Source organism: Diorhabda sublineata, chromosome 2 (assembly GCF_026230105.1).
Source record: "Diorhabda sublineata isolate icDioSubl1.1 chromosome 2, icDioSubl1.1, whole genome shotgun sequence".
In the NCBI taxonomy this organism is placed as follows: Eukaryota; Metazoa; Arthropoda; class Insecta; order Coleoptera; family Chrysomelidae; genus Diorhabda; species Diorhabda sublineata.
The window spans coordinates 26854372-26874094 of record NC_079475.1 but is presented as its reverse complement, the minus strand read 5'-3'; the positions used below and the strand labels follow the sequence as shown (position 1 = coordinate 26874094).

Genomic DNA, 19723 nt, shown 5'->3' with positions numbered 1-19723 from the left:
ATACGTTTTCTGTTCCAAGAAATAAACATATATATATATATATATATATATATATATATATATATATATATATATATATATATATATATATATATATATATAGTTATGAGCTATCTTCAGTTACAAAATATCAGCTTTCATTTGTATGAGAAGTTATGTGTCAAAACGAATTTAAATTTACGTATCATCGTATTGAAAAATAGCGTTTCGATAATGTACTACCTATACTACTCTAATAAATTTCGAATGATTGTCTCATGTATGTACCTTATAAAATTATGAGTCCAAGAAAGGATCTTTTCTCATTTGTATTTGTCACTTTCCACTTCTGACCACGACATTTAAGCTTCGGTTTGTGAGTTGTGTGAATCACCTTTATTTACTCTATACAATATGTCTTGCCTTCTTGTCAATCGTACAGACTACTCCACTATTTGCAAATTAGAATCATATGATTCAATATTTACACCTATGCATGTTGTCCAATATAATGTGTTTATTCACTGTAGTTTTTTAATCACTCAAGTAGTCAATGATTTTCTGAATATCTATTAAATTGTGCTCGGTAAATTTATCAGGTGTATGTAGTATACTTTTACATTTAAACGCAAACATACTCCCTATGTTTAATTACTTAATGGGTATGCCACACACAATGTGGAATAATTAAACAAACACCGAACGTCCTGAATATCAGTATGCGCACCACTCTCCGGTAATAACATCGAAAATACCAACAGCAGTCCCCGAACTTGGTTTGCTTCTTAACGACTAACGACACTAACCACCTGAGTCCCAATTTTCAGCCAGCTCCCCATTATGTCTCTGAAGTAACACAAACTGAAATTGTCAGTTACTCCATTTATTGAAAATTTTAAATATTAAAAAATTTAACATCACAGTTCAGAGCTGTTTATGATTACCATAATATATTAACATGCTTGTCAGTAGTAATTCAATTACCACTGTTAAAGTGATTGTATATTTTAAAAATTAATATTTTCAAATTACCGGATTAGATTCAATTAGACTTTTTCTCTCGCAATTACCCTAATATTATTAAGTTATAATATACTGTAAGAGGAAAACTGGTATTTACTTTATTACTTTTCTTAGTATCAATTGTACTAGAAATAATCTACCAGTAATAATGAAAAACGAAATAATGAAATGAAATAATACAAACAAATGATATTAAATCTGTCAGAAAGAGCACATTTTTAGAGCTTTTGATGAATTCAAAAAATATTAACGAAAACGGAGGGTGGAAGATATGTGTTGTATTCATGAAAAGGTTTCTTTACTGAATGGTATCTATATAGCGATTTAGGATCCAAAGGTGGATCTTTGAGATATAGAAGAATCTTTACCTGAATCTTGTGTGTATTATTCCTTTCACGATTCTTTTTATGAAGCTTATCATTTCCTGTACCTACATCTAATTAAAAAAAAATCCATCTCTACTAAGATTTTTGTCCTTTATGGCATGTTATAAATTCATATTATATGATTTTCGAGGACGCATACTGTTATTTTTTTTTTTGAAATCTTTAGAAACAAATTTCACATCTCAATTTGAGTTGTGGCAATGTTAACAATAGAATACTAACTTTTTGCTTCGAATATAAAAAATTTTATATAGACACAAAACATTTCTGTATATCATCTCGACATGCTATTAAAAAGAGTAGAACATTTTCGATTTAAATAAGTTTTTGAAGAGATTTTTTGAACAAAACTAACGAAATGTCTGATAGTACCTCCGTTATACTAGACTATTGGTTCCCAACCTTTTATGAGGCGTCGCCCCTTAGTGGAAGACGAGTCACCCCTGTCGCTCCCCTTCTCTTAGTACGATATACCCTTATTTATATGTAAAAAACGTGTTGTTGTAAAAAGAGAATGAATTATTCTGTTAAATGATTTATTACTATATACAACAAATAATTGACCAATGTAGATGTATCCAGAATTCTTCCTCTCATCAGTCTCATCTCATGAGTTTGAACTCAATTTAACATCTTGTAAACCTGTTGAAGAAATAAGTTTTTGAGAGTTTTTTCAAATGAAACTGCTTTTACGATTATGATGAAATTAAAGTATTGTCTTTTTGACCCCGAAATAAATTACACCCCCACATATCTGTAAATGGTACAGTCCAAAGTATTTCTTGTAGCTACTCACGGTGCTAACCCATGTACAACAACCATGGAAAGATTACTTCGATAAAGACATTTTCTTAGCTGTGTACAAATACCTAAACTTAATCTGTAGATTGTAGAATGAGGGTAGATTACCCTGAACCAATTTTACAAAATGTTTATAATTTCAATTAAATTTATTTTCCTTTTTAATAGTTCCCTTGCGCTTGGTGGACTGCAGCTAAAGCCTGAATATTCGGCTGTATGTTGGTTAGGTGAAGGCGCAAGTCTCCTTTGGTGCAAACACCTAATTTGTTCCTTTGTTTTGTGAGGAACTGGACGACAGAGCTGAATCATTTTTCCACTAAATATGTGGATGGAAATGAGAATGGAAGGAATTCAGCCATTTCCCATAGTTTTGGATAAGAGTCCATGAGTTTTACCCACGCTATCTCAAGGGTATTCAGGGGTGTCCACCGCGTCAAACGAAAATGGATAAAAAACCCAATCTGGAATTTGAAGATTGCCAATGTCTTCAAATGTTGATTCCTTGTCACATTTTAGCTTGTCAAAGTGGTCCGTGAAAGTGAAGATTTGGTCATCTTGAAGTTGGAGGAATTCTTAGAATTTTGTGGGGATGGAAACTGACACAGTTCATCATGACTTATATTACCTTTGAAAATGGCAAAGTTGGCAATGAACGAACTGATAATGCTTTTTCTTTTGATAAGATTCATTTTATTTCCTTGCCGCTTCATGTTGACCTCATTGAGTTTTTCGCAAATATCAGTTAGATATGTAATCTCGAATTTGCGAGATTACCTATATTAGGTTTATTTTATTTTTCTTTATATTTTTCGAATGAGTATATATTGAGCTCTTAATAATTATTGTGATACTGTGTACTTAATACGAACAACATAATGCTAGGAAAATAGTTTGGTAGGCTACTGATCAAATCGAATACTAAAGAAACTTTCTATTACTTTTTTTATATCGACTGTAACTTTCTAAAGTAAACCTTCTTGATTTCTCATTCACAAATAATATGATGATCATATCGTCTGAAATTATTTTCTTTTCATCAAGTACTTTGGTACATCAATTCTAACTGTTTATTTAAATGAGGGTCAAATCTTCTCAAGGTTGTAAAGGGCCTTTCAATCACCGTCTCAATGTTTGGGAAAGTGTTTTATCGCATATTTGTTTTTTAATAAATTCTTGATGCGTCATAGAAAAGCTGAATAAAGTTTGATCTGTAATTAGTTTCAATGTTTTTTCATTGTTAATAAAACATCACTATCCACTAATGTAATGAATAGCATTTGCTTGAGGATTCTCAGAAATATGTAACAGAATATTAACACCTCACGTAACGATGTGAAAAAATAATCAAACCCGTTGTTAGTCCTATCCTCATCATTAGATGATAACATTTCAGTAGCACTATACTGTAAATTGTTTGTAACTAACTGTAATTGTAACTGATAACTAGCAAAGATTTTGTATTTGGTTAGCCCGTCTTACACTACCGATAAAATATTGCATGTATTTTCATGAAATTGAGCCATAGCACCTTTAACAAAATATATCATTTTGGTCTAAAGCTTCCTCGCATGTATCCGCATTCATACACTTGAATAATGATTCCTGATTATTTAACGATGCTAATATATTGCAGATAGAAGTCAAAGAAAAAATAATTTCTCACGTTTCATCGTGAATATCTAGTGAATGCTCAAGAAACTAAACTAACTATTGATTATTATGCTAATGTCATGACACTGTCACTAAAATCAGAGACGTTCCATTATTTCATGTCGTCAATCATGTTAGACAGAGGATTATGTCAAATTTCCATTAAAAATGATTGAGTATTTTTATAAATTGGTGTGAAATTTAGAGATGTAAGCAGAATATTAGAAAAACAATTACCCACAATGTATATACATTGTGTATGTGTTACGTCCCAAGCCCGATCTTGTACGGAGTCGAGCTGCGTACAATAGATGGTAGCCAACTAGCCGGAGAACATACTTTCAATCACAATAACTACGTTTGTGTTTACTAACATCTTAATAGCGCGCTCATTACCGAGTGAGTATCGATGCTCCGACTCCGTACAACCAGCGTTGTACAGAGTCGACGTAACATATGCATAATTTTGATTATCACCATTTGTATTATGGCTCTACTAGATAAATGTAGTATCCATACTTAATCTATCATCAAGTTGTAATGTAATTTTTCGAATGGATATAGAGGAATCGTCTACAAAGCGTCTAATGATTTTTCGTTATTAATACGATCTTCAGTTGGCAAGTTTTCGGATTTTATTAAAAAGTTTCGAACCTCCCAAACTGTATTTTGTATCGATTTATATACCTATAATTAAGTGAATGAGTTCGTCATAGATTTACATACGATCACCGTAACCTCTCATCAAGGTAAAACTTCATCTGTGTTTGGAAAACATTATTAGTAATATGATAATATAAATAGGGCTAAGAAGTAAAAAGTTAAAGAAGGTTTTAAATGTAGTGAGTACAATAAATTTTGATCACTAGAAATAATTAGTGTAACGTTAATAAAATTAATAACAGGAAACTTTAAATTTTTGAGGACATAAGCAATTTCATACTATCAATATATTAAATATAAAATTGAGGTTTCGATGATTATACCTCCAATCCACTATTATTTGGAAATTATTCTATTGGCCTTTTTTGTTAAGCTTTATGGAAATATTAACAAGCTACGTGATATCATTATGACACTGTTTCAATCGTGAAAGGAGATGTGAGCTGACCAATCATATGTAATATCGTTTGAAACTCAACTTGTCACAGTTTTGAGTGAGAGTATGATATAAAAAATAATTCTGACATTTCTCATCAACAGTAACATAACATCATGTCATTTCATAAATAAAAAACCTAAATTTCATCCAAATTTAAAGTTTTCAATCCACCCATAGTCTCATGGCTACAGCAAAGTTCAAACATTCCATCGGGATCGATTTGGGAACAACTTATTCCTGTGTAGGAGTTTTCAGAAACGGTATGTACACAAATTCAATGATTCATCACTCCAAACACATTTTTCATGTAATAAACAAATAGGATCTTAAACAAAATTATGTATTGATTGATTGTCCATCTAATTATACTGAAAAAGTTTTTAATTGTAACTATTTAAGCGATTTCTTAGGTAATGAAATATTTATCTTTATCCATTCGAATGATTCGACTCTTGTCGAGGTCTGATAACATGACAATTTGATAATTGTCCCACTGCTTTTATCATAAGAATTAATAAATTCCTTCCTCAGACGTGACCGGTGATACCGACAACGAAAATAACTCAGTAGCGAAGTAGATTGTAAAAAATGATTTAAAAGTTTGTAACCATGCATGATGTAAAAAATAAATATAGATTTGAGTTTGAAAAACATTTGGACTAAAAAAAACAGTAGTGAGATTAATTTTATTACCATCCATCATATTCTAGATATTGGAAATTATTTCTTCTTCTTAGTTTGATTGAATATATAAGTGTTGCAGCTATTTTCCCCAACTATTTACCATTTCCACAATCCGATGACTTTGGTCTTTGATTAAGTTCAAATTTAACAAGTCCCGTAAGAACGTATCTTATTGAAAAAATTTTAGGCAAGAAATTTTTTCTCTGGTTGTATTACCGGTGAAATAGAAACTTGCGAAATGATTCTTCTATTGATATATTTTTTTACATCATAGTCAATTATGACATACGAAATGAGAACTCACCGTCCGTACACTCTTACGCCAGGTACACAGGGTGTTTCTATATTCGACCGACAACGCCCTACCACAGACAGATCACAATGAATGATTCATTTTGATATAGGAATACGAACCCTTACGTGCCCTAGTTTGCTGAGATATAGGATGTTCAAAATTTTAAATCAAAATCAATAATTGGCCTTAAATCAAGAACACCTTCAATTTTTTTTTCAAATTTGGTGACCAATTTGCTTCTTAATGAAGTAATATTTTGACATGAACAAACTTTGTAAAAATTCAACCAGTGGCGCGCTGTCAAGGTAAGTTGTCACTTTCATCCCCCTATTTTTTACGCCACCCTTACTTTAATTTTGTTTTAAATTGCCTGATCATTTTTAGTTAGAAAACTTAGAACCTTTTATAAAGATAAAATGAATAGTGTTGTAGAAATTTGCCTCTAAACAATAGTCTGCAAGCACGTAATTAATTTACAAATTAATTATTCATTAAGTTTCGAATAATGATTAAGCGTAAGTGGTTCAAAACAAAAATTATTCATAATCTCGATTTCAAACAAAAAATGTTCAAACTGTCATTGAGAAATGTGTCGTACATTAAGGACTTCATATAGCCTCACATAAAATTTGATAGGATTTAAGTCTGGTTATCTTGGAGGCGAACAATTAGGTCCACCCCAACCAATCTATTTTTTTCTAAAAGTTCTGTTTAAGTAATTTCTTGCCGCTGCAGCAAAATGAACAGATGCCCCTTCGTGTTGAAACCACCTCCAGCAATTTAATTTGTGCTATTATTATTTTTATTTTCATTGCCAATTTTCTTATCATTGTAATACATTTTTGTTTTGAAATGAGATTATGAATAAATTTTATTTGTTTTGAACTTCTCACCCTTAATCATTATTCGAAATTGGATAAATAATTAATTAATTTGTAAATTACTTACGTGCTTGCAGACTTTTGTTTAGAGGCAATTTCTACACCATTCATTTTAGCTCCATAAAAGGTTTTTATTTTTTTCATCTCAATCAAGCAATTTATAACAAAATAAAATAAGGGTTTGCTCCTGTGGCGTAAAAAATAGGGGGATAGAAGTGACAAGTAACCGCCACTCGTGAAATTTATCAGAAGTTGGTTGACGTCAAAATATTACTTCATTAAGAAGCATATTGGTCAACAAATTTGGAAAAAAAGTTATGCGTTCTTTATTTATGGCAAATTTTTAAATTTGATTCAAAATTTTGAACACCCTATATCTCAGCAACTAGGCCCCGTGGGGGTTCGTATTCCTATATCAAAATTAATCATTTATTGAGATCTCTCTGTGGTAGAGCGTTGTCAGTCGAATATAGAAACACCCTGTATAATTATCAGAATTAGGATGGTATGTTTCCACTTTAGATACATGTGTTTTTGAACGAAACGTAATGGATAAAAATCAAAAGAGTGTGAGAATTGACCTATATTTATTGTCAAAACTGCATTCAATTCGACGCACTCTTTTCGAAGCTAAAATTTTTCCGCATTTTCACTTTTTTGGAGCTCTGGATATAAATGTTTCTTCTAGTGTTATATGCTTGCAGATCAATGGTTGTAATATTATGGAGAGGAACTGACTGAATAGTAAACTGTTTTCATATTCATAATTGTTTCGATTTCACGGGCAATCAGTTATAAGTTGATTTATAAGTTCACAAAATTTTTATTTGCTTATTTGATAGTTGTCGAATTACAATTTGATGAGACTTCGTTCATTTATTAAACCCATTTTTCTATTCACCTCTAAAAAAATATCGTTCGGTGGGGAATTGACTCAAATCTGAGTTCAGTTGATGAAACTAGTTGGTGTTTCGCTTTGTTTTGGCATCATTGTCATCTTTGCTATTTTCCATATCTTCAGATCAAAGAAAATATCATTTCTGAAGATAAGTTAATTGATAAATAGCTTCATGCTAGAATTATAGTATGTCTTCGTTTAGTAAGGATAGCTAAATAAATTCAGGTGTCTAATTAAAAGCTGATTCCAGCTGATTTATCAAGATCAATTGATCCTTTTCTCCATTGGAGTAATAGCCTCCAATAGAGAATATATGTGTTACATTCCTGTTCATTTCAAAAGCCTACATACGCGTAGAGATATTGAAACGAATTATATTCTCATTTATTTCAGGTACAGTTGACATAATCACTAATGACCAAGGTAATCGAACAACTCCCAGTTATGTAGCTTTTACTGAGGTAGAAAGACTAGTCGGAGATCCAGCTATGAATCAAATTGCAATTAATCCTTCGAATACGGTATACGATGCGAAGAGACTAATTGGTGAGGAAACTATCATTGTTAATAGAGAACTATTGCGTATAGTAATTATATTTGTCAAAAAATATTGTCTTAACTGAAATTAGAAGAAACTAGAAGGCTCTTAGTTGGTTAGCTTCATATTTGAATTCTATTCTATATTCTGTATAAAGAAAGGATTTTATCTTCATGAACAGTGATGGTATTATTCTCAAAAAAAATATTCTGTTGCCCTCCATATTTTCTGTAAATTTATACTATGAACAAAGAAGAGCAGGATTAGCTCAATTTTCTTTTAGATGTGTAATCGGAATGATCAATTTATTCTATTCGACCTTTTCCATAGTGTTTATACCAGAATAGATGTCGTCAAAACAAAGTTAGATCTGAGTCCCGATGAACAACAAAATGCAGATTGATATAATGTCAAGTTTCACGTTTTCATACTCATGTTTTTGGTTATGTCATTAATGCTGTTCGATGAATTTAAATAAAGTTCCTGTCGATTTTTTTAGTAAGAAAAAAGTATGTGACAATTACGAATTACATGGATTTCCAAATCCCAAATTTTTAAGATTTTAAGTATATATACTTTTAGTAAGGTCAGATGTTTTATTCACTTTCGTCGAATTTTTTTAGGTACATTCGCCAGAAAAATGCATGGATTTTTTATAAATCCAATAGAATGTTCATTGACATTGTCAAGGGTTTTTCTAAATTTTAATTGAATAAGTATAAGACCACTTAACAGTCACCCTAGAATATCTCCATTTTTTCATTATATTTTGTTGAAAATACACCAATGGTCGCTAAAGACTAAAATCAGGATTATTAGGTTCGGGCTCCATTAATTTACATGATGGAAATAATTAAATCTAAGTTGGGATTTTTAAGTTATTATTGGAACTAATTATGATAAAATCGAGTTGATAGAAAGTATTGAGTGAAATTTATGGGTATGAAATAAGTTATATAAATTATTTCCCCAGTTAATTGAGAACTTTGATTATGTGATTATAAAATATTAGCATGAGAAAAATTGAAAGACATAAAAATGCAACTACAAGAATCAAGACTTAAAAATATTATTTATTGAGGCAGCAATATATCGAGAAGACTCCTGTTGGTATTCGTCAATTGTTCTTACTCAGGTAGATACAACTAAATGCTGCAATTTGCGAGTTTTAATGCGATGGTTGTTCGTCAGTTCTGATTATTTTATAAGTGATGCCCGACTTTCATTCAAACAGTAAACTTCTGTGCCATTTTTCTGATTGTAAAAGCATATTCATGGCAAGTCGCTCATATTTCAAATCCTGCATTTTCTGTTTAAATACTCAGATAGAAGAGACATTTGGGTTTACTTTATTCCTGAATAACCATTTAGCAGATGAACTAGGTTTGTTTTCTTCTTGAGTAGACTTATAATAAGAACATTATACTATACACTGCCCGCTTCGGTCACTCTCATTTTAAATGCAAACTTTACATTGTTTAACATAACATTTGTCACACATATTGGGGTTTGAGTGTGATTACTCTTATTTACAGACAAAAATATAAGTATAAATTAAATTGACATTCACATTGAATGAGAAATTATTTTACATAAGTGTTATGGATAGCCACGACATCCATACATCAATGGATTCATATATCAATGAAGGCCCATTCTACATTACTGTAAAAACTGCTATAATGTATTTAAAGGGGCCCGATATTCACCTTAGGGTGAAATCCGTTAATGCTGTCGAATATCTGTTGTTGGTAAAATACAATGAAATGGTATTCCAAGATATCAGTGCGATTAAATTCAACACGGTTCTATATGATAGTTTGTTCCCATGGGATACCGCATATTCTAGTTAATGCTCATACGAAGAATCGCATCGAAGGATGCATCGTATTGTTGGGAGAATTTGATAAAAGCTTTCGAAATCTTCATAGGATCTAGATTTATTGCTCAGTGTGGGTATATGTAAGTCAAACATAATCGATCATGAGGAACAGTGGCATTAGAGCAAAGTAAGACGTTCTATTTCCAATAGCACACAACCATCAATTTACCAGTCATAGGAGAAATTCGGATGCGGATGATAGTCATTCTTAATCATGACATTGCGATTTCTCACATCGCTGCTCAACAAGTCGAATTTTTAACAAACCAGATGGTCGAATTGGTGTAGACCTGATTTGGTGACCCTTGTTAATGATTTTCAGAAACAGCAGTAGCCGTTTTCATGTTCAAAATGCATAAAGGAGCAAATTCTCTGGGAATAGAGGTTTCCTCAAAAATTAGTTGAAACGTGAGGCCAAAAAAATAAACGTCGTATTATCATGATACAGTCTAATTAAAATTCTGATCTATAAACATTTTCTTTAAATATATACGATTGTTTCGTAGCGTTTCAGCCATAATTTATTAATTAGAAAAATGGATTTCTTTTTATTCAATACATTATCGACAATCGAAAAACCTTTCCCTTTAACAATTTTCAATTAGCTTCCAATACGTATAAACTGCGATGAGACTTGACAGAACGAACCAATTTGAATCATTTGGGTCGTGGAAACAGAGAAAAATTATAACTACCCCAGAAGCTGACTATTTAATTCGATTCATCGTTTGAAATAATATCATTCAATCAAGTGCGAACAATGTAGAATATCCGGAGCCAAATTTTTCTTCTCTTTTAACGAAGTGAAGTTGGAAAAAATGTGAGAGTAGTAATACTCGTTTAATGAAATTTTTATGACTTCTCCTATTAATCGGTGTAATCTTTATGAAGATACTTGGTTCAAGATAATTAAAATTTGTCGCTAGAACAAAATATGAATTGTTAAAGAGATAAATGGTGGTAACTTAGAAAAGTTAAAAATTATTATTAAATGTGAATTTGCAGAGTTGAAATATACTAATAATGATAGTTTCATTACGGTGTTTACATTGTTAATTACCGTCACGTTTTTGATGTAAATTGTCGTTTTACCGTTGTTGGATGAAGATGGAGAGAATCGATAAACTTATGAAAATTTAGCCTGAAAGTGCATTGCTTCGCGAAAGATTTGTGAGCAATTCCCTGTTCATTCAAGATACTATATTGACACGGATAATTCAGAATATCCTGCGCCGCAATTTACTGCAATTGATCCAGAAATGATCAATAAAACTTTGTAATCAACTATCAAGTAAAAGTACGAGATATACCTGAATATTTCAACTGATCAGGTATGCAATATTGTGCATAAAAGACATATCATGAAGCTATCAGCAAGCTATATACCACGATTGAGTGATTTTACGTCCATGTATAGAAAAAAATGGAACTTTGTTACACCTTTATACCCCTAAGCAAAACAATGGATTTTATTTGGGAAACGTGCCCACATTCAACCAGAAACCATTTTTTCTATGTAATAGTGTCTTGATCACATTGATCTCTGTTGTAATGCTGTTTGATTATTTGGAAAAGAAAGAAACGATAATTTTGTCCCATCACGGAAATGCGCCTGCTCATTCATCCACTACTGTTGTAATGAAAGCAGCCGATTGCGTCAAGATTTATGATCTCACCCACTATAATAACTTAATTTGACTCCGTCTGATTACTTTCTGCTAATAAACAATTGGAACTTCGCTGGACTAGGTATGTGGAGCTGAAATATCATTTTGGGGAATATTAATATACAATTTTAACAGTGAAGTAACGTTTCCATTGAAAAGTCATTTCTCCATCAAACCACACGCAAGAATGTCATATAATGATAAAAAGGTTTGAAGGTAAGGGAAATTATAATGTGTCAGTTTCAATATATTTTTGCGTTATAAATATGAGCGTAGTAGGTGTACTACATTTGTATAAAAATCGTCAGAATCTTTAAAATAAGGTAATAGCCAAACATTCGACACTGAAATACTAGTTAAAGATGCAGCATTCACTAAGTCTCAAATTAAGTAATTTTATTGATTGATATCCTGATCTAATAACAGAAGATGGTCAACAATAGTTTTGGAACAGTTGGTGCTATTGATACTGAATACACTGTTCACACTACCACTACATCAACACTCACAATTACACTGTCTGACGCGTGATTAGATAACCAAGTTATCCTCCTCAGACCTCAGACCTTTTAATCTATTTTATACTATGTTTTTCCAGCAATAAACCTCTCCTGCGAAAAATACTTCCAGCGGGGAAAACTCCTTGGCGGAAATATTCATATTTATTCCTTACCTACTAAACTATAGTGTGGCCTCTTTGCCCCAATTCAAACTGTTCTCACATCGATTATACATTTATTTAGATACATTTCTATCAATTTCACATTAATAATGTTTATTCCATGATCTTGAATGGCAGGGTGATCGACAATAATAGATTTTCCGTTCCGTCCATATTTTGAATCAGCTATGTGCTCATTAAACTGGACATTAACGGTTCTCAGTGTGACAGACATACCTACTTCCCGTTAAAATCACTACAGCTAATTCCATACCAACCCGACAATTTATTTTTGTTGGATTCATCTAGACCAATTCACAACCCAGTTCGGTGAAAAAGTCGCTCCAATCCTTGTATAAACAGGATTTAAAAGTACTAGAGCTAATTTTCCTTGTTTTTCAATTTTGATTTTGGAAAACAGTTGTTTCACATAGAGATTTCTCAAACCTATGACGGTTAATTAACCTATTCACGATTCTCTTATCATAATCATCGAGTACAGCTACATCCTTATTAAAGTCTTTTCCGTATTGTATCTTTTGATAGTAATAGGAAAGTGATTAGAAAGATGTACCAGGAAATGGAGACTGGCCATCTTATATTGCATACAATTGAAAGAATTAGTCGTGATATACCTGCACGTACCGGTGTTCTTTTCCTAAGCACATCAAATTCTAGCCTATTATTATTCTTGATTACTAAAATATTCAAAAATGGTAACTGTTCATTATTTTCCATTCCATGAGTGAACTTTATGAAGGAATATTTTGAATTGAGTTCCAAAATGATTTATTTACGGTTCCCTATTTCGTATTGAATATAGCGAAAATATCATCCACATACATGTACCATACCTTGGGAAAATAATGATATTCTTGACTAATTTGCTTTTTAAAATCACTTATGAATAGTTCAGCCGTAAACGGTTATAGGTAATTGCTCATTGCTATTCCTTCGTCTTGTTTGTAGAATTCGTTGTTGTATTGGAATTAGTTTTGCTCCATACATATTTTCGTTATTTGTAAATATTCTTCTATTATATCAGCTCCCACATTATTAGATCTCAGTAAGTTTTTAAGGTACTCCAAAATCTGTGGGAACGGCACGCTGGGAAATAATTAACTTACAGCAAAGAATTTTAAAATTTCTCTTTCTTCAATATATGAACTTCGTACTGAGTTGATAAATTCTTACGAACTGTTTATTACATTAGCCAAAAGGCAGCTTGAAATATAGTCCTTTGAGTTCTAGTATTTAAAGTACAATGAAAAAATTTAGTTACCAATAGATTGTTAATAGACCAGTCTAACTATACTCGTGAATCAATGTATCAAATAGTATCACTTGATGTCAAGCGAGTTTTGATCGATGACATCATGTTGTGTACGGGAATATGTATATGGCAGTATTTTTTGCCCATCCATTTGAACGTTAAATGAATTAAATTCCATTATCGTTTTCATACAATAATGACATGATAACATATTGTTTTCGTCTTAATGTGAAGCTGTTTACTCCTTTAATCGGTCTAATCTTATAAAGAATCAATCACGGTTAGTTGCCACGGTTTTTATTCGCACACCATTTTCTTCGATCGTTACCATTTTGCTAGCTAGCTTGGGCAGGTCTTCCCAAGTTCATTTATTCGTTGTCGTTTTTATTCATTTACATAATAGTTATCATAGGTTTCATCGATATCATATATATATAATTGCGGAAATACCTCTCTATTGAGAGGTATTGAATAGCTTGGAACAACATTTTTTTTACACACGAGTTAATTTTTTTGTTCCATTGGCATTGTGAGGAAATGTTCTCATCATTCGAAAAGAAACACTTCGATGAAACAACTTTCATATGTTGATACGATTTCTCAACAAGATTTCCAGAACTTTTTCTATGTTCTCTACTATAATGGTCACTTTTGGATGTCGTGGTACTTTAAAATATTACCAGTCAACGTTTGCTCAGAGATACTTTACATACTAACTATTGAAAAAATAAGTTCGAAATATTTGTCATATGAAAGATGGTACTTTAAATGTAGAATATACATATGTTATGTTGACCTTTATCCGCCAGACCAGGAACATATTGATTTATAGTTCTATCCTCATAGGATGAGCATAATTCATTTTTCGTTTGAACTGGAGTGGTTTGCTCAACTCTAGATTTGTTTAAAGAAAGGAGATCTGCTATGAATTGATAATTTGAACTGTCAGTTCAAACTATCCTTCCATTCCGGTGTATCGACACTTTTCTGAATGTATCTTGTTTGCAGATTCGTTGTGATCTCTGATAATTCCTTTAATAGTGCTGTCAAGATTCGTTTCTCATTCTCGATAGACTATAGTTCAAACTTCAGTTTTCGCAAATGCTGCAACGAATTGGAAGATAGACGTTTTATGTTTTTTCATTTCATCCTCAAATATCAAAGACTGAGAATTTTTGAATTCTTCTCCTGTAGTGAATGACCCTTAGCGGTGTAAATCATGATAACATGTTGTATAAATGGAAGAATAATCTCCATAAATTACATCTGAAGTTAGTTAGTGACATAGTTTGGTAGCTTAAATCGTTCTTGACTGGAAGTTGAGGCAAAAAGGTAAACGGGAGTCGTCCAGTAAAAATATTGGAGTGATGTTATTTCAGCTTGTGAAACTGTGTCTCAAAATAACAAGAAGTAGTAGATTGCCAACCTGACTTCCTGCTGTGAAAATTAATTACAGTAATAGAGCTCTGGTGCTTTCGTAGTACAATTGTTGATATTCTACGTTAATAATATTGATGAAATACTAAAAATAGCATCAAATGCCAAATGAAAACAGAAAAAGTTTTGCTAATAATTTTTTCCTGTTTTACTTCAACTTATCTCCGACCAAACAAATTTATATTCTGATCAGTGACGAAATTACTGCATGACAAGGAATGGCTCCTGCTATCCTAGAATACCCAAACCTTTATTTTGCTCAAACTAAGACAGTAAAAATATTAGTTATTTGGTAACAACTGAAAAATTACAATTTATAAATGCATCAAAAATTTACGACATTCCAGTAAGCTGTCGTTTTAAGGTATATCAGTGATAGTTTTAACGATCAGAAAAATTGCCAACTACAATTATGGAAGAAGCTCCAACATATGTTTACAACTATGCACATAAAATAAGCTTACATCAATTAGAAGCACTTTTTCGAGTTACAAAGTCTTTTAGCAGTATTGACAAATTAAATAACTTCGAATGATCACAGATAATCTTCTCAGATTGAAGCAATGTCATATATGTTGGACAATTTCTAAATCACTTTTTCAATTGTACAGAAGCCCCAAGGAAAACAACAGAATTTAAAAAATAGAGAACTACACAGTAATATCTGAGCCTAGCGAATTTCGAATAAGATACTCAGACACCAAGTGGAAAGAAATATCTATTTGAATACCTTGACTGTAACAAAATTATATTATGAATTATTAAGATCTTGGTGCAAAGAATCCAGTCTATAGTATGAATGCAAATATTGAGAAGTGGATTGAAGCGAACTTCTAATTTATCAACTTTAATTTCACAAAAATAATTTGAAAACTAAAAGAGTATCTAAGAAAGAGCTACCTACCTTCTCGGTAAAGAGTAAAGAATCTCTGAGTAAGTTTCCCCTGTTTTTTTTTTTGAATTGATCACTATAGTGCGAAAAATCTTTTAAATGTCCAAGGTTGTAACTTGGAAATTGACTTGGATCCTGATTGGGTAAGTTGGTACTCTGAAAGACAATTCGTGGGTTTGAATACAGATTATTGTGACCTACTTCTTGTGCGAAACGAAAAAACCTATATATATCTGTGTTCTTCCTCACGCTAAAAACAAGATTGGCAAAAAATTGAGTAAAACTTCTAAAACGTATTGTTCCATTTATCATGATATATCTCAAATTATCCTCTATCAAATTGGGTATTCATTTGATCAATAACAGACCAAATTCTAACATATTGCTCATGTATGGTATTCATAGTACAAACATTTGAATAATAAAGAAAACATCGAACTCATATCAACCAACATTTTGCTGTTATGTTATATAGAATAATTTTCAAAATTTTGTATCTACTCTTATTCCTCTCAAATTTTTAGAAAACTTAATATTCTTCAGACATTCCAGCAGATTTTGCCACTTCACTTAAGAAGAAAATTACATCTATGCTTTTGATAAACATCACCTTAATCCTGCTTTTTTAAAAACTATCATAAAAACTGTAAATATTTAGTTTATTCGCTGGAATAATAGGATTTATCAATAGAACTCTAATATCATCAAAGGCAGATTCAGAGAACATGGTTTTCCTAATTAAGGCTGGATTGATTTTAAATACACGATAGATAATACATTCGTAAGCTGTACAGCTTAGATTAGCTGATTTGCCACTCCATTTGCAACTATTTGATCATAAAATTGGATTTGTTCTGAATAGATGATAATTCTCAAGAACATTATTCATATAATGAAAAAAATGCTTTGAATGAAGTGAACTTAATGACGTAGAAAAATATCTATCACATTTGACGACTCTGTGGCAACTACCTCTCACATTTTTCATTTTCAAATAACACCGTACATATTGCAATACTTCTAAAATAGGACGATACTACTATTCATAATGCAAATATTTTGGAGAAGAAGCGTAATTAATTTTTCCAACGGATGTATTGGTATTAATGCCCTTGAGGCTTTCTATAGTAGAATCAGATTTGATCCTGGCGATAAGGATTATATAATAATATAAACTACTCATTCTGTGCCTGCTTGAATTGATTTGTTTGGTAGATTACCTAGAACTTAGCTTCTAGTGGAGGCGTCACACTTACTGATTATTCTGATGAGTTCAATCTACCTTCTACTGTTGTCATAGATAGCATTGCCCATAATTAACAGATAATAATCTCATTCATACCTTTTAGCTCCAGTAAGCATTTTACCTAAAAAATGTGTGGCACTAATAATATTGTATCCCTAACATCAAGCTTGCCTCGACTCGTTGAGTCAGTGGAATCTCAACTATTAGTTATGCATCGATATGAAGATGTAACCATCTCGTTTATCTTTTCTTTATTTTTCGATAATTACATTTAAGGAAACTATATTATTCTTAACAGAATCGTCACATTTACTTAAGGAACAGAAAAATTATCATTTTTCTATATAGCCTTCCTCATTTCGATTAATCTCAGTCATTTTCTTATAATCATTAGATATTTGGCTTAATAGACTTAATCGCATACTCACAAAAAGTATACTTAGTTTAGTGTCACCCGGTAGTTAAAAAATGAAATTTTTAATCATGAATTTTTGCTTCGTTAAGGTAGGAAATTTGATGATCCTGTCGTTCAACTAGACATAAAACATTGGCCATTCGAAGTTATCAATGATAGAGGAAAACCGAAAGTTAAGGTGCGTTATAAAAACGAAGAAAAAACTTTTTTTCCTGAAGAAATTTCCTCAATGATTCTGGCGAAGATGAAAGAAACTGCTGAAGCATTTTTAGGTGACAATATATCAAGAGCAGTTGTGACGGTTCCTGCGTATTTTAACGATTCGCAAAGGTAAGTATCCGAATTTTTTTATACAGTTATTATGGAATTATCTCATATTCAAGTTATTCATGCGCAAGAGGTGGGAGAATATTCTATAATCTTCACCCTATTTTAAAATTTCAGTTACGTTTCGTTTCACACGGATCTATGCTTCATTTTCAACTCATTTTCATGAAAAATTTTATCAATGAAGTTTATCATCAAGACAATTCAGTATTCTTATTTTGTAATTAAATTATCAATATTATTTTTCTCATAAATACCCGAGTGCGATATATAATTCAATTTGCACATATCATTTTCCTGTTGTCGAATGTGATATACAACGTCTTTCCATGTTTATAGGGTAATATTACCTATTGCAATACGTAGCAAATACTCCAAGTCTGTAATTTTGAATTTAAATTCGTCTTGAAATGATACGGTGGCAGTCATACAAAGAAAACTGTAATATCACGACTACTAGCCATTTTACAGATAACGTATTGAATGTATCTGTCTTTATGTAACTCAGAGTTATCATTAAATCTCTTCCAATTGCAGTATCACCATACTCAATCTTATTTGTACGTATCCATTGGTACTTTCCAGCTTTTCGACTTTTTGAAGTTGAAATACATTGGATCTTATGACCATGACAGGAACTCTCATCCTTTACAGTCATGGGCTGTATGTTCAACACGTTGAAAGATGAACCGACGCGCTTTGCACTAGTCAATTTTTCTTTATAAGATAAAGGACGTGTTATTTTGCTCCATATTTTTTATTAAATTACAAATATAACAGATAAAGTCGCATAGTTCTTCATTCAATGTTTTGCAAGTTGCAGTCGTTTGGAATAAGGACCTTTTAAACATTTTCTATAACAAAATAGCAGTAAAATTTTCTTTGAATAATCATTTAGTTCAAGGTGATTATAATCACAGAATGAAATTTCGTGAAACCATAAAGCACCTCATTTCACAAATGAGATAGTTTTCCCCTATGAAGAAATCCTCATGTTTAATGGTACGGGAAATCATTACAATTATAGATAATGAAATGATAACAATTCTAGACAATCGTAACAATTTTGGTAACAATTGGTTACAGCAGGACTCTGTATCACCACAGTTAAGGGTCGCTGTAGGGAATCAGTTTCTCAAAATAGATGAATGGAAGATGAGGTACAGACTATTATTCCATCGAATTTCTAAAAAATATTGTATCCTACATCAATATTGATTATCAGGTATAAACGAGAAATTGTTTACTAAATAGCCCGTCAATATTTGTATAATTTCATACCAGCCTCTCATAATAGACTTGTATTCACTCAAATAAAAGGAAGAAGATAATTTAAACATTTAATTGGACAATACCAATAGGTTATTTGTAGAATATTGACAACTATATTTGTAGTTCAATACATTATGAAAAAATGGATGTAATACTTGAGAAAAAATTATTGATAATTTATTTTTATATTTACAGTCCAACCTGTAACCTTCTAATCGATTCACTTGAAATCTAACAGACAGTGAATTATTAGCAAATTATGTTTCTTCATAACTCACTATATGAGTATCTTCCAACGATTTAATGAAAATATAATTTTATTTAAAATGGCAAAAGGGTGAACATGTGACTATTAAAAAATGTTACTGATAATCGTAGTTGACATCAAAATCGGAATACTTATTCACAGATGTA

The 19723-nt window shown here is 31.5% G+C and overlaps 2 protein-coding genes across 2 annotated transcripts in view; one reads left to right on the top strand and one right to left on the bottom strand.

Annotated features, from left to right (window-relative positions):
• The window catches only part of LOC130440678 (uncharacterized), a 696836-nt gene that overhangs the window by 311366 nt on the left and 365747 nt on the right, over positions 1-19723 (bottom strand). The window lies entirely within an intron of this gene.
• LOC130440679 (heat shock cognate 71 kDa protein-like) overlaps positions 5123-19723 on the top strand; it is a 32025-nt gene continuing 17424 nt past the window's right edge. The window contains exons 1-3 of the mRNA XM_056773944.1: positions 5123-5201; positions 8093-8245; positions 17800-18040. Coding sequence (XP_056629922.1) covers positions 5123-5201; positions 8093-8245; positions 17800-18040 — 473 coding nt within the window. The remainder of the gene's footprint in view (positions 5202-8092; positions 8246-17799; positions 18041-19723) is intronic.